The sequence below is a fragment of the Rhea pennata genome, chromosome 2, assembly GCF_028389875.1.
Source record: "Rhea pennata isolate bPtePen1 chromosome 2, bPtePen1.pri, whole genome shotgun sequence".
NCBI lineage: Eukaryota > Metazoa > Chordata > Aves > Rheiformes > Rheidae > Rhea > Rhea pennata.
This window is the reverse complement of record NC_084664.1, coordinates 63,320,886-63,346,258: the sequence shown is the minus strand read 5'-3', so window position 1 is coordinate 63,346,258 and position 25,373 is coordinate 63,320,886. Positions and strand designations below refer to the sequence as shown.

The 25,373-nt window shown below is 40.8% G+C and overlaps 1 protein-coding gene across 4 annotated transcripts in view; it reads right to left on the bottom strand.

Annotated features, from left to right (window-relative positions):
* Positions 1–497: 497 nt before the first annotated feature.
* Positions 498–25,373, bottom strand: part of IKZF1 (IKAROS family zinc finger 1) — a 64,025-nt gene continuing 39,149 nt past the window's right edge. Inside the window, exons 4-8 of one of the 4 annotated variants that reach the window (XM_062567939.1) lie at positions 18,851–19,111; positions 12,700–12,867; positions 10,873–10,998; positions 6,192–6,326; positions 498–1,969 (exon numbers count right to left, since the gene is read on the bottom strand). In XM_062567939.1, coding sequence (XP_062423923.1) covers positions 1,263–1,969; positions 6,192–6,326; positions 10,873–10,998; positions 12,700–12,867; positions 18,851–19,111 — 1,397 coding nt within the window. In that variant the 3' untranslated portion in view covers positions 498–1,262. The remainder of the gene's footprint in view (positions 1,970–6,191; positions 6,327–10,872; positions 10,999–12,699; positions 12,868–18,850; positions 19,112–25,373) is intronic. The other 3 variants (XM_062567940.1, XM_062567941.1, XM_062567942.1) reach the window with 3 other exon arrangements.

Sequence of the window (25,373 nt, the reverse complement as noted above, 5' to 3'; positions counted from 1 at the left end):
CATGTGAAAATGTTTTGTTGAATAGGAAGCCAGGGTGCTCAGCACCTTTGCAGGGCTCAGTCCCTCATTAAACAGCAAGTTCCAGGAAAGAGAAGAAAGCTACAAATTTTGCCTGGGGGGGTTTAATTCAGCTCAGTAATTTAAAAATAATTAGGTGCAACACTTCCAGCTAGAGCCACAAATCTCAAAAAAAGGACTTTTTTTCTGTGCAAGTAGAATGGGAATTTTTTCACATGTAAAATAGGGACACCTGGATATTTTCCAGGCATTTAGAAAGAAACGCTGAAAAATATGTATAAGCAGACATGCCCTGTGCATATTTGTAGCTAGTGCTTTCCCTGATCGTACATCAGCCTTTTCTAAATGACTACAACCTAAAAAAAAAGAAAATTTAAATGCATCATAACTGTTGCTTATGCAGAGAGAGGAGGATTTCTTGAGGATTTCTTTCTTTCTTTTTTTTTTTAAGAAAAAAGGAGTTTTATTGGCTAGGGAGACAAAACATTTATTTAAAGGAAAAAAAGAGGCAACAAAACCCTTTTCTATACATTAAATGCAATCCATACTTCACAGAGTGTATTACAAGGGTATTTCTTATATCTTTCACACACCTGATCTCCTGCCTCATGTTACAAATAAGGCATGCCATAACATCAGTACAAACAGCACCCTTGCACGTGGAAATGCTCTACTTTTTACTGCCAGAATAACTCAGGACCCTCTGGCTGGGTTCCAGTCCCACTCAAGCAATCTGCAAAGTCATCTAGCAGGGGACCCTCCATCTTTAGTTGAGTTTAATCTTCCTAAATGAGCCAAACAATACCAGGAAGTCAGAAAATATACATGTGGTGTAAAAGAGCCCTGTGCTCGGGACACTCAGACAGAAGGCCAGACCGCTCCTGCCTGTCGTGCTCTCATCCGTGCTGTGCACTCGGTGCGTGGGTAACAGTTTAGGCAAGGGAGGTTTAGCAGGAAGCAACAGTTAAAGGAAAGGGCTTTCGGCTTTGTGACTACAAAAGCTCCTACTTACATTACTAAAAGTTTTGGTGACCAAATATTTGCAATACAAATTTCAATACTCATTTTAGAAAACTGAGTTGCAGTGACTGCTACCAAAAGAAAAATCTTTTCTCGTGGCAGATGTCTGAACGTTTGATGTTCTTGTTATGTGTACTGTCCGGTAGACTTGTGCTTTGCTGCTGCTGTTGCTCGTGCAGCTCCGGCAATGCAGCTGCTGAGGCTGGATCCGTGCCGGAGGAGTTTTAGCTCATGTGGAAACGGTGCTCCCCTCGGGTTATGTGGGAAGAGAATTCATACCTGTCCTGGCTGTGGTAGCCACACATGTTGCATTCAAAGGGGTCACGGAACCCGTGGCAGCCCATATGGATCGTATACATCACGTGGTCCAAGAAAAGGACTCGACAGTGTTCGCACTTGTAAACTTTCACTTGTTCCCCGTTGCTGCTGATCACTTTGAAAGCATCCTGGGAATTGTCAGTACCTGCCCTCAAGATATCATATTGCCTGTTTTCTTCTTTTATAGATAAGCCGTTTCTGGCATGGGGACCTATGTGATTTGTCAGGTAAATTAAACCACTGCGTTCCTCATTATTGCTCTCGGTATCTGTTGAGTCTTGGCAGCTGTTGCTGGGAGAGGCATCCCGCTCGGAGGAGACAGATTTGGCTTTGGAAAGCAGCAACAAGTTCTCCACCGCGCTGTCCTGAGCTGTGTGGTTGGAGCGAGTCTGATTGTCCCCAAGAGGTTTGTGGAGCTGATACATGGAGCTGATGACGGGCACCACCTCCGAACCACCTGGCGGTGTCTGGACAAGGGGACGCAGAGACTCTGCCCCCAGGTAACTGATGGCGTTATTAATGGCCTGGTCTATAACATGGGTCTGCATTATCTCATTCTCCTTCTCATAGTTGGTGGTGGCATCATACGGCAGATCAGACAGACATTTCTCACCTGCATTGAAAAACAGTCAAGAGTTAGATGGCTGACTGCTGCATAATTAGGGAACTGAATATCATGGAATAATAAGACAACAAGAAAAATAAGAACTTAAAAGAATTGGTCAAATCTGCATTTCAAGTACACCTGTGGCGTTCACAGTTCCCTAATATCTGGTCAGAAGACTGGTTGGTGGTTTTTTTAACCTGCAAAACAATTTGAGGCTTTTGGCAAAGCATATGGATGAAAAGAGATTTCTGGAAAAATCACAGGAAAACTTGTGGGAGTTGTTACAAGTCAAGTGCCTCATCCTTTCCTTCTCCTTCCTAACTGGATTGCCTCACCTATCTCCCACCCTGCGCTATGGCATGCCTTCGTGGCTAGTGAAGACCAGGACAGTTACAGGGAGCCTGGCCTTCATGCTTCAGAGCATGCTTCAGAAAAAACATTTTTTTTTCATAAAACATTACATTTTTTAGACTGGAAAAATGTGTGTTTTAGTTTTAGACATCAGAATCTTACAAATAATCCACATCAATAGTGTGTGCATAAATCCTTTTGGGGAAAAAAAATCAACCTAATCAAAAACTTATTTTTTCATATTGCAACCTTCCCCCACCCCTTTTTTTAAAAAGAAGCCGTATGTTAGATACATTATGAGAAGCTCCACATGTTCCTAGAAAATTTATGTCAAAAAGTATAATCTATAGGAGCAGCCAAGAGGCATGGAAAAATTTTAATTGCACTTGTAGTTGGAAGGTATTTTTCCAGTCAGGTAAAAAGTCATTTATAGAGCAAGATTATTGTATACTCTAGTATTGAACGCTGAGTATCACCAGTATTTCTGAAAATTTCTCCATAGGTAAGAGAAAGCAAAACATGGAAAGCAAGATTTGGGAGTGAGAAGGAAAAAAAATGATTTTTTAAAAAAAGATCCTGATTTTATGGTCCCAAATAGTCTTCTCAAACAGTATCTGTAAACCATCAACATTATTATCAGGCCTCTAATAAACTATGCAAATGCAAAGGAATGAAAACATTCCTACATGTTCCCAGGGACTACCAATAGCACATTATTTACAGTCTGGATGGGTTAGCTCTGCAGGTTTTGGGAAATTCAGTGGAAGACACAAACGTCTCTAGAAGGTCATAGTGCTGTCACTATTTCCTAGACAACATGATATTTGCTTGTTGAGCTTAAAAAGGAGAAGATTCTCCCCTCCTTTACCCTAAAATTCCCAGTATATAAATGATCCTATAAAATAAATCTTAATTTGTCATTTTTTTACAAGAAATGATAAAACAGTAACAAGGAAAATTTCCTAGAAGTACTCCAAAATTAATTTATCAACAATTTCCCACCCATTTTTTACCCAAATAAAATATTCGAAGTCAATGAAGAGCAAGAGCACAGATCAGAAAGCTTTTGGCATCAAACCTTGCAGTGACAGCGCTTAAAAGTGCAGAAGTCCTGCTAGCTACATTTTCCAGGAAACATGCTTGCACACTAGTTTGTCCATGCTCCACAAGCAAAGAAAAAAAATAACACTCTTAGCTGTGCAAAAGTTTCTCGAGGGATGTAGAGTGTCGACATCGTCTAGCTACTACAGTGCATCACTTACTTACTACTTATTCTTCACTACTTTCACTATTATTCTGCCAATTTGAGCATGCCACTAGTAGAGTGCTTCCCCCCTCCCCAGATTTACCCATTCTAATGCTATAGTTTTCAGGCAGAGTTTAAGGCTCGAGATTCAAAATAGGCCCTGTAAAAGACTCCTAGATATTTGGAAAAACGCTCTTAATGTATTCCTTTGACTCAATGATGGAAAAGCAAGGTGAAAATCATTTCTATTCCACGTGCACTGTGTATTACCAAAAAGTTGGACTGCTCTTCGTTATACACCTTTTGGGCATCCAGAAAGCATAATTTTAAGAGCTATTTCTTAGGTAGTATTTGCTTTATGTAGCATAACTAGTTGATGGATGAAGAGAATCAACTGCTCATAAGAAAAATTGGTTTCCAGGCAAGAAACAAATTCTGTCTGAAACACACACAAACTTGAGGTAGGCAGGTATCATTTCTGTATCTGGGAAATGCAGATAATACTTTCATTCATTAAAAATAATAGCTCATTTTTGTGGTTATTAGAGCATAAGTAAATTAAACTGCTAATGGTTTGATGCACTTCCAGCTTTGCACTGTTCAAGGTTCTGCAGCAGGTACCTAAATAGGAACTGCAAATGCACTTCAATGCATGTGGGCTTTTTTATTTTTTTCCCCTCGATTTTCTTTGCGGCTTATTCTTTTAACACGATAAACGTGTCAAACTCACTTGCAGTTTTCACCCTTGCATTTAAAAGGCCCGTTCTGCTTTCAAACACGAGCGCTATCCCAGTCTGGAAAGCAGGCTGCCACTTAAGAGGGCTTAAGGAGCACTTTTGCTGTCAAAGAATTTTATAGATAACTAGCTTAATTTGGTGAACAATTTCAGTTTTGAAAGGTAATGCATTTAGCCTTGAGAACAACACGTGGAGCAGCAGACAAGCTTTCTCTTACGTGGAGGATGCCATTTGCTCCTTCTCCCTGGAATTCAGCATGGGGACTGGGACACCATGGAGCTCTACAGGAGCAATGAATATGGTTTATTCCCCAAAAGCTCTCCTGGCCAGCAGTCCCAGTCTTATGTTAATTAGGAATTTACCTATTACATCAAGCAGCAGGTGAGGATTGGAAAGGTTCTCGCTTTTGGGGGCGCTTGCTCACCAGAAAAGCCCATCTTTTTCAAGATTAGCAAATTTCCATAAGTATCTGCTGTCAGTAGGTTGTCTTCCTACACTGCACCCTGAATAACTAACTGGCAGGAAACTCTGCCCTCCTAAGACTTGTAGTTAAACTGGCTGTCTGTTCCTCCAAGTGAAAAGAGAAAAGGAGAATGGAAAAAGCTAGTCCACGCCCTCAGCTACATTGCATATAGGATAGTTGCTACTATCTTTTAAATTTTAACACTTCCGGTCTTCCTGGAGTTTTCAGATAATTAATGTTTTTGCCTAACACATGCCGTTACTAAGATGTCTAAATGAATCTGATATGCCTCACGTAGCCGATGTATTTTTGCTGACTACCTCTACTACAACTTTGGTCCTTTATTCTGTAAGCGTTGGCATTTCTTACCCTTGACCATCTCCTACAGTTGTTGCCTTTGGACTTGAAGCCAATCTTTGACTTTCATTTCAATTTTTTTGTTCCACCTCCTGACATAACTGAGATTCCCCTTTCCTCGTCCTAAAAATACTGATTTTCCTTTCACCATTTTGTCCTTCTTGAAGAAAGTATATTTGGAATTCTTGTTCCATAAACTGGTCTTTTTTTTGCCTTGACTTTTGACTGAACACCTTCTTAATGGATGTTTTTAAAAAAGACTTTAATTTTCTCCAATTATCTCCTATGGAACTGAATTATAAATCAACACGGAAAGAATTATTAAAGAATCCAGCTAGATGCGTGAGTGTCTGCTGTTATCTGACCTCCCATATTTTGATTCATTTAAGACTACATAAGTAATTTTACATAGCTGATAAAATAATGTCAGTGAGTCTGACTGTACTTTACAGCTGCAATGTTGCACTGCTTACAGTATGTACCCAAAGATCTTTTTTTTGTGTCTTATTTTCAGATCCATGTACATTTATTTCCATGATCATTACAGCCTAGAAAAGTATACAGTCTTTGTGAAGAGGTGAAGAGGATTATCCAGCCTATGCTCAGCTATTCACAAATGCTTTTACATATATTAATACGCACAGATCTGGATCTCATCCAAGAAATTAGTAAAAATAACCCTAAACACGTGGTCAAATGCTTTGCCACCAAGAAACCTATATTCCTTGAGCAATCTTGAGGTTCCTAAGGCAACCTCCAGAACCAAAGCAGATCTTCTAAAGATCTGGTTCTGAAGCAGTAGAAAAAGGTAGGAAGACTTAAAATAGATCCCTAGATGTGGCAAATTAAACTTGTAGAAATGTATTCTGGGGAAATATTTTTTCCCCCCAACACATCCCTATACCTGCTTCTACTGAGACAAATATTGCTAATTTAGTAAAACAAGTAATATCATAAAACAAGAGTGAAAATCCTGTGAGACTTTTTTTTTTGGATTTTGCTTTGCTTTGTGTGTTTTTTATTTTTTCTTTTCTTTTTTTTTTTTTTAGGAGACAGCAAACGTTTAACTCTTACCAACAAATTTCTGAGGCATAGAGCTCTTACGTTTGGCGACGTTACTTGCTAGTCTATCCAGCACGAGGGATCTTTCTGACCCTATCTTGCACAGGTCTTCAGCCATTTCACTCTGGTTAGTTTCCTCTTTTATGGCTGAAATCAAATGACATCAGAAGGATTAGGCACGCTTGTTCCATTTTAATGGAACTACTGTCTTCAGGTTAGTATTTCTTAGTTAACGTCTTTTAGCTCCCGACCAGCTGGAAGCAGGAGCTCACCCTTACAGACACCGGCCACCGCTGGCTCTTTGTAACAGAGACCCTTACGCCGATGAATCCGGACACGCGTTCGCGCTTCCCTCGTCCCGGATAGGCATCGGACTGCAGGGAACACAGTCGCGGCGCGCTGGTTCCACAGCCAGCCGGCACGGGCGTGAGCGCGGCGCAATGAAGAACGAGGTCCTCAAATGATACCAGGCCCCGAGTAGCCCACCTTCTCACCCTGCCGCCCCCCACCCTGTCCCACTGCACCTCTCCCAGGGGAAGAGCCTCCCTCGCTGCTTGTCGCTTCTTCGGCAGGACCGATGGGCAAAACCTACGGACTCCCATAGCCATAAATATTTTTGCATGCTGCACCGACCCTCCTCCCTTCTTCCCCCCCCCCCCCCCAATAGATACTGCCATACTTTCTTGATGCAGTTTTAGACTGTAAATGACATTTTTAGCTAAATTGCTAACCATGCTTCTGTAGTGGAGCACTGACTTCTTATACTCAAACCTGTTTTCTAACCTCCTGCTGCTGCTAAGACACTGTAGAATTAGGAACTTAGCAAAGGGAGTCTTAGCTATGAGGCTCTAAGAAAAAGAGACTGTATGTATTTCACTTCAGCACTTCCTTGCAGAAGCAGAAGGCATGTATGAAAAGGCATTGTAAATGCAATGGCTCTGGAAAACTTATGGAAAAACATTTCTGACTTCCAAAATTTTAAGAAAATATAGTATGTGTCGAGATCACTGCACAATTCATTTTCTTGGCAGGGAAAGGAAGGAAAGGGGGTTAATTTTATTCTTGCCTGCTACTAGGATATGGATATTTCACCTCAGCTTGTGCATTGGTGTAAAAGTGAGAAGAAAAAGATAATTCATAGACACCGATTGTGCAAGCTATTTCAGTTAGGTGTACCACTTTGCTACCTGCTGTTGCCTGTGCCTGCTAGAAATGTTTGATCACTGCATTTACGTCGTTTAGAAGTGAGAAAGGGTCACAGAACCCACCACCCCTGTACTTGGCTGCTTCTCAGTGGTTAGAGCCGCTACGCTGGTTGCTTCTTAAGAGGCTTCATGAGAAGAACATGCAGCTCCCGTGCAAGGTTATTGCGGCAATTTGCCGTTGCGATTTTAAAAGCCTGACTGTGAAAGTTGCATTACTCCTGCAAGCTGCCAAATCGGGCGGCGCTGGATAACTGGAAGGAGCAGGCCAAGCATTACAGACAAGAACGTCCCCGCAGTACCAAACAGAAGAGCGTGCGAGTAGCTTTTAATTCGCTGCCGCAGCAGAACAGACTGCAGTGACAAGGAGTCGCACATAATTAGGCCTCAGCCCGTTCAGATGCTAAAGATTTGTGACCAACACAAGACGTGAAAAGAATTTGGTAGCAAAAGTGCAGGATAGCAGAGGACACTGATGGTGGCTAGTCTTCGTTCAACAGGCAAGTACCAGCATCTTGTGCTGCCTGAGGCTTCCAGATGCTATTTCAGGAAGAGATTTACAGGGAATATTTTACAGCAGCCAGCTTAACAGTGAAAAAAAAAACCCATAAAATTTGTAGTTGAAAGCTGAAAGGATCAAGAAGTAACTGTTTAGGATATAAGAACATTCCCGTTCAAATCAGTTCCAGATAGGGTAAATTATGGTTTCAACATCACTCAAACTTTTAATATTGCAAATTTAAAAATGGCAATAAAAAGGGGGGGAAATTGAATTACATACTAATTTCCAACCTTTGCAACAGAAAATACAAGAAATTTGCCACCAACTTGATAACTATTTTTCTGAAATTTAGTTGCTGCAAACTGGAAAAATATACATATTTCTTCTTTCCAAATGAAAATCCACAAGTTACCGAAGAATTGTAATTGACTCTTTTTAAACTTAATAAACTATCTCTTCTGTTATTTTATATAGGTCTTAGAAAGACCTCACCATGCTTCTACCGAACTCAGATGAAAAACTCCAATTAATATCTCTAAGAGAAGAACTCCATATGAACGAGATTCCAGTTCTCTAAAGTAAGAATTTTGCCATTTAATTCATCAGGTTTTGAATTTCAGGCTGAATCTCCTTCTCTTAAAGAAAGCAAAAAAAAAAAAAAAGAGAGAACATATAATACAACGTCTTGTTCCCTTCCTTACTCCTCTTTGCTGGCTCTTTCCTTTATATATGTACTTTTCCCACAAGCTGATGGAAAGCTTTTTCCAGTTTAGATCCTTTCAGCTGACTTCTTTTTTTTACAATGAACATTGCACAAAATATTAAAAAAAAAAAAACATGAAAAGCAATCCCGCTGTAGCAGAACACCAAAGCAGATGCCTTAACAGATTTTTATACCAACATTTTTGAGTATGAAAAACAAAAGGGACCTAACTATGACTGTAATAGCTCCATATCGCACCCTGAAACACCATGAAAACAGTAGTAGTTCTTGCCAGTAAGCTCTACGTGCTTTTCTAAATATAATACAGAACATATTTAAAAATTCCAGAAGGACACCAACTGAGGCTGAACTGTTGCATTTTACATTTATAAAGGAAAAAATGTGAATGGGGAGAAAGGTATCTATAGTCAGGACTACTCTGTTTGCAACGAGGTAGAATAGATTGTTTAGAAAGCAAAATACTACAAAAAAAAAAAAAAAAAAAAAGCCGGACAATTTTGGTTTTAGAAACATGAAGAACTGGGTAGTTTATTAACTGGGTAGTTATGCTTTTTTTTCTCGCTTTTAAGAGTGAAATCCTGAGCAGAATATAGGGGCTAAAAACAGAAGTTAATCCTTTAATTTTGTTTCTGATTTGTTAAAGCCCTCCTATTACACCTAATAGGAATACATATAATGATACTTTCTGTATATGCAAGAGAAATAATTCTTCTACAGTGTTCATGAATTCACCAAGTTTTCACTCCACTGAAAGATATTCAGTCCTCAACTACTGTAAACATCTTTTTATTTTCTGTCATGGTTTGCTATAACCAAAGTTCCAGCTCTAAAATTTGTAAATTATTTCTTATTAAAGTTTATGACATTTCTTGTTCCCTGAGATTATTCAGAGTAGTTTAGATAGTTTTGTGTTTTGTGTGCAGGCATTTCAGACCCATGTGCCAGACACTGAAAATTTTAATCCCAGACAGAATATTTGCTTCTAAATCCTATCACCTCTTCATGTAGTAAATATTGCTGCCTACAGTACATTACCTCGAGCTTTCTTTTTATATATTCTCCAGCCTCTCAGTAAAATTAGAAGGGGTGCTGCTCTAACATGCTGTCTGTCAGAAGAATCTCAGCTGCATTCACCGCTATTGTTATGTGCATATACTTTACATTATCTGATAACACGTAAGAACATACTCAGGTTCTGTCCAGATATCCAGTATTAAATGAGGCATCATTGCAAACACATCAGAAAGAACTGTCCATTTTGTCATTTGACAAAATGAATAAAGTATGCTGACAGGATCAAAAAGGTATGCAAGAAATGTAGCTTACTGAACAGGCTACAGCCTTAAACTCTACCACAGGTGCTAGACCTTATATTCATCTACCATCTAAAACTGTATGCACAATGGGATTCTGTATGGCTACTTACTGTGATTGGTCCCACACAGCTCTACAGGGCCTTTATTAAAGGAAAAAAAAAACCCTCAAACCCCAATATCTGCTTTTTCAATTTCTGGGCATAGTATTAGATTCTCTGGGGAATGAACTTTACCCTCCTGATAAGCCCAGTTTCTCAGAGAAGCATGACCCCTCTGCCCCCCAATTTTGTTTTACATGGGAATTTGCTTGTTAAAGAATCCTGTCCAAAAATTATTACCCTGTCTGGACTGTCTCAGTCAAACACGCTAAATTAATTCCCTCTGTCTTCTTGCCCTCTTGCTTGGAAGCATGAAATCAGAGATAGATAGCTCATCCTTGTCATATGAATTGATCTCAGTGTTCAAGTAAGTCCATTAAGCTGTGCCTGAGAAGGGGCAATATACAGGGGATACAAAATGCAGAAGGTTCTCCAGCCCCAGAACACTGATATTAACACTTTATTAGGAATACATCCACAACAGTATCGCAGTATAGAATGGAAGCAAAAGCAAAAGGTCCTGAGATGATATAGTCACACCTTGGTCTTGAGATGGTGAACCGAAACATTCCAGGTCTTGCAAATGTTTTACTATATACCTGAGTTTTACTTTGGCTTTTTGTTTGAGCTAAGTGAAGCAAGGTAAAAACCAAACATTTATCAAATATAGAACAGATCCATATGGAGTATCATACATATGTGCATGAATGTGTGTGTGAGCATGTTATATTCTACCTCCCTAACACAGGAGATGCCTCATATGTACTACTGTTCCTTCGACACTCCTTTTACTAAGCACACGTGAGGAGAGCGTTAATCCTAGAACAGACACTTCAGCTGCATGCTATTACCTGAATAAAGGCTGCTCGAGATACTCATGGTTTGCAGGTAGTTATGACAGCGTTCTTTATGTTCTTCCAAAGAGCTGCGCTGCTTATAGCTGCGACCACAGTATCCACATTTATGGGGTTTGCCAACTGCAGAAAATACAACCGAGAGATTCAAATTATGTTTTCAACAACATATTAACAATGGTAAAACCCATCCCAAATAAACCCATACTGTAGTGAACTGAAGACAGAGTTGGGCTCTTTAGAAAAATAATGGAAAGCCAGCTGTAGATATCTTTTCATCATCAAGCCAGTTCCGTGGGTGCTGTGAGCTAATTTCAGATGATTCACATCAGATAAAGATTGTGACATTACATCTTCAAAAACAGAATCTACAGGAGTTAGAAACTGAGACACTTTTAAAGATCTGAGTAGAGATACTCAAATGCCTAGCTGCTGCAGAGACTGCTGACAAGAAGCTCAGCAACGAAAACTGTTTTTGTAGGTAGACACCTGTCCACTACTGGAGGTTAATTCTACTGTAACAAGAACTAGCTCAACCCCGTGAGTAAAGCGTTAGATTTCACAGGCTTTCTTGTTCCCTATTTCTGGAAATTCAAGAAAAATGGCATGATTAAGTTTTTCTGTAATACAATGACTGAGATTCAGGCAGTTCCAGGAATTTCACAGTTATTAGAACTAATCCAAACCTGGATTTAGACAGTGTCTCTTTACTTAGGAAATCCTAAGAGTTTGTTGGAAGTATCTAGGGGTAGTTTCACGTACTCATGAAAAAAGTATGATTAAAACTGCACTACCACTAAAATCAGTAGGGAAAAGGGGAGGCAAAAAACAATTTTAAACATGTGCTTTCCTGAATCAGGTCAGGATCCAAAAGGACAAGAGGACATCTAGGACCAACACATCACTTAACATATGTTAGAAGAATCGCCTTAGTTTTGCACAAGACACAAATGTCACTTGCGAAGCTCCTTTTGTACTACTCAACTACTGTCTCAAAGCCAAATTTCACAAGTAAAGTTACAGGCATCAGTTCCTGCAAGTTTGTCTTGGAGGCCTTCTACTCAAATAACAATTTGCATTTCCAGCTTGGCCTGGGAGACTGGATGAGACTACAGGCTGACTTAAAGGCTCTTTAGAGGTGCTAAATTAGATTTGCTTCACAGAAGGTCTGTGACTGTGGGTTTTTTTTTCAAACAATGAGAGGTTCGTGTTAATAGAAAAGCCCAGTTATATAAAAATGTTTATTCAGATCTCCATATTACTGTTGAGAGAAAACACTGAAAGCCTCTAGTAGAGTCTGCTAATTTAGAGGAGTGTCGTCTCTCTCCTCCTCCCCTTTCTCTCTCACTGTACTTGTAAAAACACGGTACAGCAAGCAACTGCTGCTAAATGCTGTAGGTGGTATTCGCTCCTTACACAGAGAATCGCTACCACCTTGAAAGGTTTTGAAATTCCACCTCTTTAAACCTCTGCATTTAGAGTGTATGTTGCCTCTGCATGTGGATAAATTACACCCAAACCGCCCAAATGTTCCACATCTTTGATTCACATCAGCAGTTCCATGAAATGGATTACTCCCATGAGGCTTGGCAGGTGAAACACTAACACCAAAACTTTTAAGCAGCCAAGAAGTACTGGGGCAAGTGGTTCTTTGCATGAAGGAGCATGAGCGCAAACAGAGTTTAACCACCTCTTCACTGCTGAAACGTTGCAGCCACGTGAGCCTGCTCATCTCCCCAGGGCAAGGAGATCCCTCAGCCCCGGTGGCGAGGACATCCCGCAGGGACATCACATCACAGCGGTCCGGCACGGCACCCGACTTACCCGAGTGAGTCCTCAGGTGGCCCGTGAGGGCATCCCTGCGACGGCAGGCATAGTTACACAGGTGACATTTGAAGGGCTTTTCACCCGAGTGCAACTTTATGTGGCGAAGAAGGTTGCCTTTCTGTGTAAAGGAGGCTCCGCACTGGTTGCACTGGAAAGGGCGTTCCCCTAAGGGGAGAAGGAGAAAATGTGTGAGAACAAAAAAAAAAAAAAAAAAAAAAAAAATCTTACACAGTAACAAGAGAAAGATTTCAGTGAGAAAGTTGTTTTCTCACTGCTGCTCTGTGACTTCCACCGGCTGCAGGTTTGATATAACATGAGGCTTTCAGACTAAACCTGCCAGTTTCTTAATGCTTCACTGGCTGGGTCAATTTGATCTGAAAATCTAATTTTTTTTTTCTAAATCAGAATGGCACATCACAATGCAAATTCAAACTCATTTAAATAAAGTGACTGCAACATTTTGTGTTGAAGAGCCACTCTTCCTGATCAGCAGTTTTGGAATAAACCAATATCCAATTTTGCATGTTGTGGCATTTGGTGGGGTTTTTAATGTGGCTTTTTTCAAAGGGTCTTTAAAATATGCCACTGAAGCAGCAAAATAAAAAGGAAACTCATTAAAAATGCATTTCAGGATCACAAGTTCATTTCAGCGTTACATTCTTATATTTAAATGAAAGGCACTTCATTATAACAGTTATAATAACTTCTTTTCATTTACATTTTCCCTGTATTTTCCCTTTCAATTTCTTCTCCATTACCTGTCTGTCCCTAAGCAGCCAAATCAGGAAAGAGACAGAGAAAGAGAGAGAAAGAGCGAGAGCAAAATCACCTAAGTTAAGACAGTGCGGAGGAAGCCCTGTATTTCCATAGCAAAGTCCTGACCCTGCTTTAGGCAAGGTATTAACAGAGGACTTGTAGAAATGGGCTCTGCTGTTCTGCACTTCGGAAAAACACAGGGGAAAACTTTAAGTACCACAGACTTTATTTGTCTAAATTTGTGCCTGTTAGCAAAGCAGATATTGCTACTGCAGAAATTCATATGGCATTTGTTTTTCAGTGCTGCTAGAAATTGATTGATAAGCTCACTTGCTCATTTATTTTTCGCTTAAGACAGACGAGGGCTTCTTTTAAGTCAGTGGGAAATAAAATATGTTTCCAGTTGTATCAGGCAGGAACACAGGAAACAATTTATAGATGAAAGCAGTCCACCAACAGGCACCTCTCCTGCATACCCATTTCTCCTAAGAGATACCCCTTGACTAAGTCCAACCAGTGGTTGAAACTCCTTTACTGATTTCTATTTCTCTTAGGCATGCTATAGTAATTATAATCTATCTACAATATTCAAAATGCTTCATAGATGACCTGTTCTCAGTTTTGCTTTTCTTTACATAACAATACTATTCAATAAAAAACCTCAATGCTGAAGTTAAAATGTGCAAAAAACCCTCAGAAGTTAAACTGCTCCTTTCTTCTCTCTCCCTTGATCATCATTTATTATTGCAGGCATTTCAGACCAACTTGCACGTACATACATGTGCATACATGTACAGCATGATGGCTCCTTACTTTTGGGTAATGCAATAGAAAAGTAGCAGCACTGTCCCAACAGAAAAATCCACAAACTCTACTCTCAGGGCTGGCAACTCTAACAGTCAGCTAACAGGAAAATGAATCTGTTTTACAGCAAGATAATCACTGGCCAAATAGCTTCAAGCAGGGCAGCATATCCCCTGTCAAGCCAGATGAGCTCACCTTCTGTGGGCACCTAAACTGTGTCCTCAGCTGATTTAAACTGGGGTAGCCCTTCAGAAATGAGGCTGTTTGCCTTACAGGATTTTACAGCATACTTAATAAGCCAGGCACAGTAGTTGTTAAGGAAAAAAAAAAGGGTGAAGGTCTATCTCTGCTTTACCTTCTAATCTTGGTGACAGCTACTCACCGTGGAAGGTATTTTTCAGAAATGGGCTGAAACAGTAACGAAGAAGTGAATTTGTAAGGAGGGGCACAAATTCAGAAGAAATGGTTAACCCTTACTAAGCAGCTTTTCTAGCATTCATTTCAGTTATTTTTTTTCACTCTGTGAGGCATAACAGGAGAAAACAAGGATTGTAAAAGTACTCCAGGAGATACATGGAAAGTACGAGTGAAACGGAGCTCCAGCTCACAGCTCTCGCAATCACAGGCTGAAACCTTATTTTGGGCGGCCAACACAGACAGACGGAGTATTTAAAAGCAGACTGCTGCACACCCAGTCTCTCCGCCAAACTTTCCGTGGGATACACCTAGGGGAACGAGTCCTTAGGCTGCTGTGCAAAGGCAGGCGCAGCTGCATCGCCGCTGCAGAGCCCTGCAACGCCAGTGGCCCGGGGCCGTGCAGGTGCAGTAGGAGAAGAAAGCAATACGTACCATGCCTTTTAGTAAAAAGGTCTAGTTTCTGTGTTATTTGCTTGCCTGTTCTGCACAGCATGTGTCTGTCCTGGCTGGGTTTCACTGCCTGGAGTGTAGCTGTGGACCGGCATGGGCTCAGGAGCAAAAACTGACCTGGGACCGTCTAATTTAATCAACCGCTATCGCTTACTTTGCTCCAGTGCAGCGCGTTTGCCTCTGGCCTCAGGCTGACACACTGGGATCCAAATAACAGGGCATAAGCCTGGTAAGTGCTAAGGTACTATACGTATAAAGAGGGAATGTGTATATATATATATATTTATATGTGCGCGCACGTACACATGTATATGTTTTTATACATACGGACACGTGCACAGTAACCTACACACTAACCTAGTGAAGTATGAATCTATAGCCTGTGGTCGTCACATCAGCAAACAGGAGGGATTTTTCCCTCTTTGCTAACTCTGCAAATCCTTTTCCCTAAACACTGAGCAAGAAAGCGACAGCAGGCTGAAGCAAATTAAAGTACTAGAAGCTTTGGAGCAGGAGAGTGAAGGGAGTCAGACACTGTTGAGCAGGATGCACTCCAGAGATGGGAGCAACAGGTAAAGTGCTAGAAAACAGCCAGTGTTTTACAGCTGCTTGCACACAGAAGGGCGTAGAAAATATTAGGTGCTGCTCTGCATATCTGCACTTGGCAGGTGTATTCATTAAATGTAATTATGCCTTTTATCAGGTCAGACAGTCATTTTATTTTGGCATTTTTGTGTGCCAGAGTTTTGTTCACTTATCAAATATTTATTTAAGGAAACCTCACTGCATATGCAGGTTTTACATGAATTAGCAGCAAAGTAATTCATTTACAAGGTTTATTCCTTCATCAGGCATGCACTGAAATGGGCTTCAGTATAGTCGGTTAAATGTACTCTAATAGTATATCCCATTTCTACTTTAATTTGCACTGTACAACTGAAAGGAAAAGCAGTTACTACTATTTCCTCATGGCATCCCTTTAATTTAAACTACCAGCTCCGCTCCTCTACTCCCCGGTCTCTCCCCGTAAAAGCACAGCTCCTGCTACCAGCTTTGCCCCCCACCGGGGCTCAGGGTGAGACCCAATGGAAAGCAAAGGCTTTATAAAGTCCCACAGCAGGATCAGGGGATTCAACTTCAGTTTATTAAAAACAAAAGGAGGTGGCTCTGTTGAGCAAACTGAAGCTCTTTAGGTATTTCCACTGCAAGTTTTAATTATATTCTCTGGTTAAGAAGAGGATCCTACTGGCAAGGGATTGCTACTGTGAAGTCCTGTGGATGCCCTGGACCTACAGTGTCACTAGGAACTGCCCAAAACGCACCTAGCACGCTCAAAAATTACTCTGACGTGCACAACGTTTTGGAGGTGTGTATTAAGAAAACCGCTGGAGCTTCTGGAGACGCTGGCACCGGGGAAAAGGGGTCTCCAAAGGTGCAGGCGCTCGGCAGGGCCTTCCAGACACCGCGTGGGGTCTGCAGTGCTGCCCGCAACCAGCTCAGCCCCCGGCTCAAGAGAACCAGGTCCATCCCCTGCCAGGCGATCGCGGACGCCCCTGCGGACCTTTAGGGACCCAAAGCGGCTGCCTGCCCGGCAGCTCCTGCGCTGCTCGGCCGCGAGCCCCAGGGCCTTTGCGATGACCCTTTTCCTGAAGGGCTGAGCGATGCAAATGCCTTTCGCTGGCTATCTGTACAGCAAGACTTCAATTCAGGGCAAATTTACAGATTTGAGATTTTCCTTTTTTTTTCTCTCTCTCTCTTTTAGCCTCTAATTTTTCAATATGGGGCCCAGCGTGGCGATAGTTCAGCAGCTCTCCATTTCCAAGTGTGTTCCTGCATGTGCACGTACAGACAAGCTCATTCTATTTGTTTCTTTTTTTTTTCATTTTATCAGATATTTACCAAATTACAAACTGACTTTGTATTTTAGCTATACTAAATTAACCAATAGCTCCTGCCTTACCTCCTTAACGTGCTTTTATTAAAACAGCAGCCTCATTAAACAAGCACAGAGTCTTCCACTTTGAAGTGCATTTTAAGCAGCAGCATTTTATGTCAACTACTATAGTACCCTCTTTAAGGCAATGGGCCTGTTAAAAAGGCCTCCTGTGCAAGCCACTTGCCACATACATTTTATCAGCTTTTAAAGGATCACCCTAACATTCAATTAAAAAAGTATACAATAACCAAAAAACCCTCATTATAGCTAGGAAGTATGTTGCAGCCTCTCTTCTAAGAACTAGATGTGGCTTTTCCAATAAAGATACGTATCTGCTTTTCCTTGGACAGAAGGATTTATTATATTTAATTGAAGAGTGCTTTGAAACAGGCAAAGGTAACAGCTTTTCTAACCATCACCACAAGCCAAAAGCTTGCATGCTCCAAGAGCTTGCACAGCCATGATTAATATGAGAGCCAGTATCACTGGAAGGAGGCTTGGGGGTCTTTTCATGAATCTCTGCCAATTACTGCTGTGCTTGGCCTCACAGTAAACTCCAAAAATGCTTTATTAACCTTGCTCCTTGATGGTTCGGGAGAAATCATTTAAATGTAATCGGGGGTGCTGGGGAGGAAGAAACATCTGTTTGTTCATTAGTGTGGATATTTCAATGGGAACCTGGACCACTGGACAGGTCATTCATACCTTAAAAATATCTTAAAAATCCCTCCCATTTGAGTATTCATGCACAAATGTCAGATCCTCTATATATTTATTTTTAAAGTAACTTCACGACTCATATAAAAAATAACAGGAAACCCTAGGATTTAAGCCCTCCTGGTAGGATTTAAGCCTATCACAGTACAGTTCAGTTCCCTTTTGACTATGGATGATCTTAGAGCTTGGCATTGGTGCCTAATTTTTAGGTAGCTTTTAGTGGTAAGATGAAACTCACTCTGGTCTTTACTTCTTGCTTTGTTTCAGCTTCTTCACTTTTTCCCCTCTTTGAGGATATTTAGAATTAGAAAATCAAGCCAAGAAATATGCAGCTCTGTGATAGTGACATGTTGTCACTATGGAGAACAACTTCTTTACATGTCTCTCTTGAAGTTCGAATGGAAACCCTTTAGTTCAGACCCAACCAGTGACAACACTTGCTTTTATTTCATGAAACATTCGAATTAATATTTTTTTTTGTCTAAAACTGCACAGGATAGTTCCATTAAACCTGTAAACCACTTATATGTCTTCCCAATCACTTTCATAATCACCAATCCATAAATAACTTTGTGGCACTGTTGGAAGCATTAGAACTGTGTCCATTGCAAAGTTGGTCACAACTATGTTCTTCCCTTTTTTTTTTCTTTTTTAGAAATTCTTAGAAATGTCATAGGTCATTTTTTTGTAAAACTCAATTTTTCATGTAGTTTCAAACCAAACTGTACACTATTTCTGACATCAACATTTGATATCAGCACAATGTATAACTTTTGACTGGAATAAATGAAATTATGCTTGCCTTCTAATTACGCTGGCGAATCTTGGTTTTTTTTTTTTTTTAATTTCTGGCACAATAGATGTATTTCAATCACGAATGAATCATGAAGAAATGTCAATTCCTATCCAGTCCAAAACACAATAACAAAATAACACAGTTCCAAATGCCCACAGATGCTGCATCATCGTACAGGAGGGAACATATGCGCGACACTCACAGAAAACAAGTCTTCTCCTAACGCATGGCCAAATCTTGTCAACTAAAGGAAAAACTATGCCGGGCCTTACCAGTGTGGCTTCGTTTGTGAACCATGAGCACATTGGGACCGATGCAAATTATCCCACAGATATCACATTTTAGCTTTCCGTTAGGAAGTCGAATGCCTCCAACTCCTGACATAGCTTTGCTGCCTGGGCCATTGTGTGAGCCATTCATTTTCTCTCCCGAGGTATCAAGCATTCGTAAATCCTCCGCACATTCTTCCCCATTCATTTCACAGGCACGCCCATTCTCTTCATCACTCTGAGTCTCTATTTTAATATTACCGGCTGCAAAAAACAATACAGGATGCCACTCAGTTTTGTTGCACAACAAACCCAGTGGCAAAGAAACAATCACATCGAAAAAGAGAGATGATGATAACTTCTAAACAGAATGTACAATATACCCCCCAAAAACAGAAGCAACAAATATGACTGCATTTCTGCGGGCAATGATGTGATGAGTTCGTAACACCTGGAGCAATGAACATCGGTAAGACAAATACAAGGCGTCAAGGGAGCTGGGCACCTAAATAACACCGTAAGTCTGTTCCCAGGTCATTTTAAGACTTTCGTAACGTCCATTTTGACAATTCGGGCTAATTGGAATTAAATTTACAATGAATCCACATCACTTGCATTTCTCTGACACGAGTGAGTGCGAAAATAAGTAACTCATCAAAGGCAGTGGATGAACATGAATTGAAAATGCAACATTCTCCACTTGGCAGGAAAATACTGAGGGCTGTACTGAATCCAAATATTTGTTTTGCAGGTCTATAGGGTAAGCAAGGACAGCAGCAGAGAAAACAGTACAAACACTGATACAGAAACCAGAGTGGGGAAGGCTGGGAGGAAGCAGCTAGAGCTAGCACCAAAATTATAGCAGGGATAGCTGTGGTTTTAAGACAGCAGGATTAGGGGGGCTGAGTTAGCGGAGAGGATCTCTGCAGCCATGAGCTACTGCTAAAAAATGCCAGATCAGTGGAGGTGAGTGGGACAACGGCTCTGGCTTTGTTGGAGAACTGCTTTGTGTTATAATCCCACGGGTGAAAATCACTTGCAAACGTAAGTAAAATACAGGCATAAAGTTGGCATAGCCTCACTGCATGGGATAGCACCTAGACAGGTAAATTTTGTCTTATGTCAACGCAGCAAAGGCCTGAACCTGGACAGGCTATGGATAAGGGCCAGCGCTCAGGTCAGTTAATGCCACTATCCATTCCTCTTCGCTCCACAGGTCTGGATTATGTTTTATGTAGACTAAATCATCTTTATACTGCCTTCCCTCTTTTCCAATCACACGATTTTGGTGGGAAAATAGTTCTTTGTTAAACTGAAAATTACCATTCCAATTTTTTTTCCCAAATGTTCCCTTCCTTTCAGTGAAACACCTCTTCCCTCACCCCTCTCCCAACCTAGAAAGCATACTGGCTAGCTGAGCAAGCAGGGGATCTGTTCCACCCAATAAAGAAAGGACTTTTTCTTTCGTGTAACAGTCATTTTCTGGTAGCCCTATTCATAAATGGCGTTGTAGCAATGACATAATTAAGTTATGAGAAATAAATACCTCAAGGCACGAAAGATCTTGACATTTATCTGCAAATGAAATGTTTGCCAACATGTTCTCTGTTACACCCTGCAACCTCCCTGACGGTCCAGCTGGATCGCACGAGTGGGACTGATAGCAGGACGACTCAAAATACTACAGGGAAATGTGCTGAAAGTAAAGGCATTTACATTTCTGGACACCGCTTGGGTGAACACCTTTTAATAAAGTCTATCATTTTAGGAATTTAATGTTTTTTCAAATATTGTATTTTTAATAGAAATCATACCTAAAACAGAGTGAGTGCATGTCATAAATAGCAATCTTTTCTTTAAAATGTCTGTCCTAAAAAGGGGAATAATTTAGAAGTTCAGAAAAATTAAAAAAAAAAAAAAATCAGTGACTCAACAATGCTTTCCAAAGATGGCTAAACAGAAATAGTCTAAAGTATCCTACAAATTCAGTGGAATATAACCCCATACTGCTGTTTTCACCACGGTGAATAGAAGTAAAAGAAGTACTCAGCTTGATTACAGGACAGTTTTTCATAAATCGTACACTAAATTTGTTCTCTTAATTATAAGACTAAGAATTTGTATGTAAACATATTTAAAGAGATTACAGACCCCTCGCCTGCAAGGAAATTTGGAGAAAGTGGCTTTTGAAATAGACTTACTCTGTGAAAACAAAATACATGTGAACAAACCAAAAAAGATTAAGACTACTCACGTCCGTCGGTAGCGTATGCACACAAATGTAAATTACTGAGAACTGAAACGATGGAAAAAAGACCACAAAATAGGAACTAGATGGAAATGCTCTGTAGTGAGCTGAGTTTGCAGTATACTTACGGGAGAAAGATTTGGGAATTATTGCGTGAAAGTCCCTAAAGCCTTCTGCCCCATATACAGCTGCAATAAAGAAGGCAAACAGGATGCTGGTTTGTGGCACTGCTACAGTAAGCGTAAAAGAAGATGGCATTATCGCTATGAGAGACAGACCCAAGAGCAAGGCAGAACTACCATCACAGACGTAACCCAAGAGGCTTGGGACGAAGCGCGACTCGCGGGAGGACGGCTCGGAGGGGAACTCTAACCAGCCGACCGAACGATTCCCGTCTGTAAAGATGCCGCTTTTCCAAAGCAGCCAACAAGTTTTACCAGGTTTTGTTAAGGTGTAATTTTTCTTGGGTATTCCCCTTGCTTGCAGGTAAACTCCTATGGCGCTGACGGGAACTTTTGCTAAAGCTCCTGGCGAGGGACAGCAGGAGCAGAGCACCTAACTCAGACTTTGCCAGGCCCCTGGTGCCAGCCTCCTCTGAACGCTTGCTTTTGGCCAGCTTGCTATCTGTGTATTCTAGAGATCTTCTCTTTGTATATACTAGTTTCTGGTCACCATGGTTATAAAAATTGAATTTGCTTTTTTTTCTTCTTCTTCTTCTCACGCCTGCTGGTCTTATGTAATGGAAAGGGAGGGAGATAGATTACATATACATTACTGTGTATATCGGCGTATTTTTTTGTTTGCATTTCTGCGGCTTGTCCTCACGATGCATCTAGACAAAAGTAGCTGCACAGATACACTCTACGGCGGTTATTAGGAGTCACCGAGTCCAAATTAACATGCCACGGGGCACAGTAATGCAGTTCATTACCTGACACAGGCAATGCTAGAGATATACTCACCCAGTCAACCTTCATTAAAACTTTCTGCAGCTATGCACCTGGCCTGGCACCAGCCAGTGTGTGGCTACTCCTTCGTAGCCCAGGCCTTGCACCTAGAGTATCCTTACAACTGCCTGTACTGCTCATGGAAGGGTCTAACTTCAGCTACGGAGCTCACTCTGCAAGGTGGGGACTGAGAGGCGATGAAGCCACCAGCCGCACGCTGAACTCTCACAGCGGTTTTACAGGTTTAGTTAGCACACAAAAACACCTTGTGTTCAAACCGAGCGTGTTCGGCAAACGTGTTTTTCAAAAGGAAACCAGGGGAGAAGCTCCATGGAAGTAGGCAATGGATCAGGAGAGAGAAGCCGCTCTAGTGGAAATACTAAGGTTGACTGAGAAATGGCAAGGCAGGCTGTACAGTTTTGCTGGGAGACTTGACTTAGACTGAAAAAAAAATGCAGTCAAGAGTGTTTTCTATTTCTTTTGTGACAGGCAGGTTCCTGGCCATCTCTTTCTCTAGTGGGAAAAATTCATTCATTCTTGGAGCACAGATAATGTGACAAATATCTGGAAAGCAGACTTTTCAGATGCACTGATCACAGAATATGCTTGGCATTTGTACGGGTCTCTCAAACAATTACTCAATGATGTCTTTGTAGTAATAATTGCTGTGCACATGCATGTCTATATACACATACAGATAGACATTAATTAGCTCTACAATGATCCATGGTAATAATTTCATGTTGGTTCTTCTAACACCATTAATACATCACTACTTAATTATTTTACTCAAATTTTTTTGGAGATGACTTTTTGACCCTTAAAAAACTCTACATTTTACTCTATATGTATATACCAGTGTGATTCAGTGGTTTCTCTCCCCTTTCTGTATAGGGAAGTTGTTTAATTGGAGTTCTTTTTTATTGTAAGGAATCCAGAGGGTCACTGAGACAGCAGCTCTTCCCCTCACCTCCCCTTTTACCTAGCCATACTGTGTAAAAGTTATCCAAAAGCAGGACACTGGGCAGATGGCTTGTGCTATCTGATGTGCGCTGGGAGCTTCACACAGGACTTTCTGCAGAGCACGTAGAATTTATGTCACATAAGACATGATTAGCAGTGACTTATGCAAAAGTCCCTGGGGAAAAAAAATTGATAATTCATTCAAAAGAAAAAGGGATGACAACATGATTTATCTGTGTTTCCAATTCCAGACACCTTTTTCTGTGGAAGGGTAGCATAGCTGAGCCCAACATGGGAGCCAGGCTGGGACACATGGGAAGGAAGGAAAGAGAGGAGATTGAGTCATACTTCCCTAGAAAGAGTTGAGCAACGGGGAGAGGGAAGGGAGGTGTTTTGCAATGAGTAAGAGAGTCCGGTAGTGGGGAGAAAGGAGAAACCAAATAGACTTCTTGGGAAACAGGATTTGGAGGGTGGCTTTTAAAGGACAGAAAGAGAGTCCCCTGGAAAAAAAAGGCAAGTGAAGGGTTAGTAACTTGCTCTCAGCTCAGAGCCATTTTGCCCTCTCTTACAGGACTCCCTCCCAGACGTAAAATCTTTTCAGTGACTTTGGCACTGGCACATTTTTAAGTACCTGGGCTAAAATCCCATTTGAAATGAGGAATTCATCTTCCAAGTCATTTTCTTCTCAGCTGGGATAGTTAAAGAGGATAAAAACACAAGACCTAGCCTTCCAAGGAACTGAGGGAGTAAAAGAGAAAGATAAATCTCTACTGGGCTTTCTGGAGCACTTTAGCTACAGAGGTGCCTAATTGCCTTTTTAATGAGATTTAAACATCTATCTATGTTTCCTTTATGACTTTTATCTCGCTAGGTATATAAAGCATCTTGTGGCATATAAATACCCCTAAGAAGTTGTCCTTTAGCGCTTCTTTGAAAATAAACATGATAATCTATTTTTTGGCCATGGGATTACTCCATACAATGCCTCACTCACATTTTGCAGCCAGTAGAAAAAGGCAAAGAAAAGGCCTCTTAAAGTTGTTTCAAATAATTTTGGTGCATGTAATTTTTTGTTTGAATGGTTCATTTGTTACTCCAAGACAAGTCAGAAGTATTCTGCTGCTATTAGTTGATGCTTGAATGGTAGCTTTAAAGCCCAACAAGAGTTTTGCAATAAGGCATCATACCATTCAAGCTGTAGACAGATAAAGCTGCAACAATATTCAACTGTTTTGAACAGTGCATTAGATATGTTATGCTGAGGAGGAGAAAACCTTTAACACCATCCTTGCTAGCAAATTATAGAAAATCTTGTTAAAAAAGGCAGAACAAGATGAAAAATGCCTATTAGACCAACATAAACCACCGCAACAAGCCAAGACTTGTGTCAACAAAAGCAGCCAGGATCTCTTCCTGCTTGTAAAGGTGCAAAATCTGTATAAGATAGAATATTTCCAGCAATTCTGCCTGTTATTTCTATTATAAGACATAATAACAGCTATTCTGCTTTGTTTCAGTGCACTAAACCTTTGCACTAGCTGTGACCTGAGATCCAAACCTGTCCCCTTTTCCCTTTATATCACAAGCCATTTACTGTGGCACCAGATCTGTTCTCACAACAGGAGCAGCACTGCACCTGAAGTAGAAGATAAATTGTCTGTCCACAGAGTATATTTAAGGACTCAGTATTCACTGGCTGGTCTTGACAACAACAAAGACCAGTTCTTTAACATATGTTTCCATTAATAATATTGTTCCTGTATGAGCTTCTGAAGCTACAGGAAGAATCGTGTAGCTGTGAAAAATGTCAGCAGAAGGTCTGGGCAGAGCAACTGTAATGAGTTATGCAATGTTTTCAGTCCTCCTTCAGAAAAATTCAAAAGACACCACACAGCATAGCTGGAACTGATCCTTAGTGACTATAGTTATTTAACTACGGAAAATGGGGATATATCCCAGTGCTGTTAAAAATGACTATTTTGCACACTCCTTTCTATATATAGCACTGCATTGACCAGTTAATCAAGCATCTGTGGTATGTGGAAAAATGCTAAAAGTTAGAGGTCAGGTCAGGACTGCCTGATAAGCTAGAGCCTAAAGTGTAACTTAATTCATACAGACAAAAAAACCTCACAAATTAGTAAATAACATGGGCTATAGGTGTTCCAGCACACATTGAACAAATTGATACCTATGATCTCCATTAAAAAAAAGATCCAGAATTCCCTGTGTCCCAAAACAGTGGGACCACTAATACAGACGGCAGCAAGTGTTTGAGGCCAGTGAGGAAGCCTAGCCATTTGGTAGAGGGACCTTATCACTTTTCTTGAGAGTGCTGAATTCTTTACCACAGGCTGCAATATGGCAA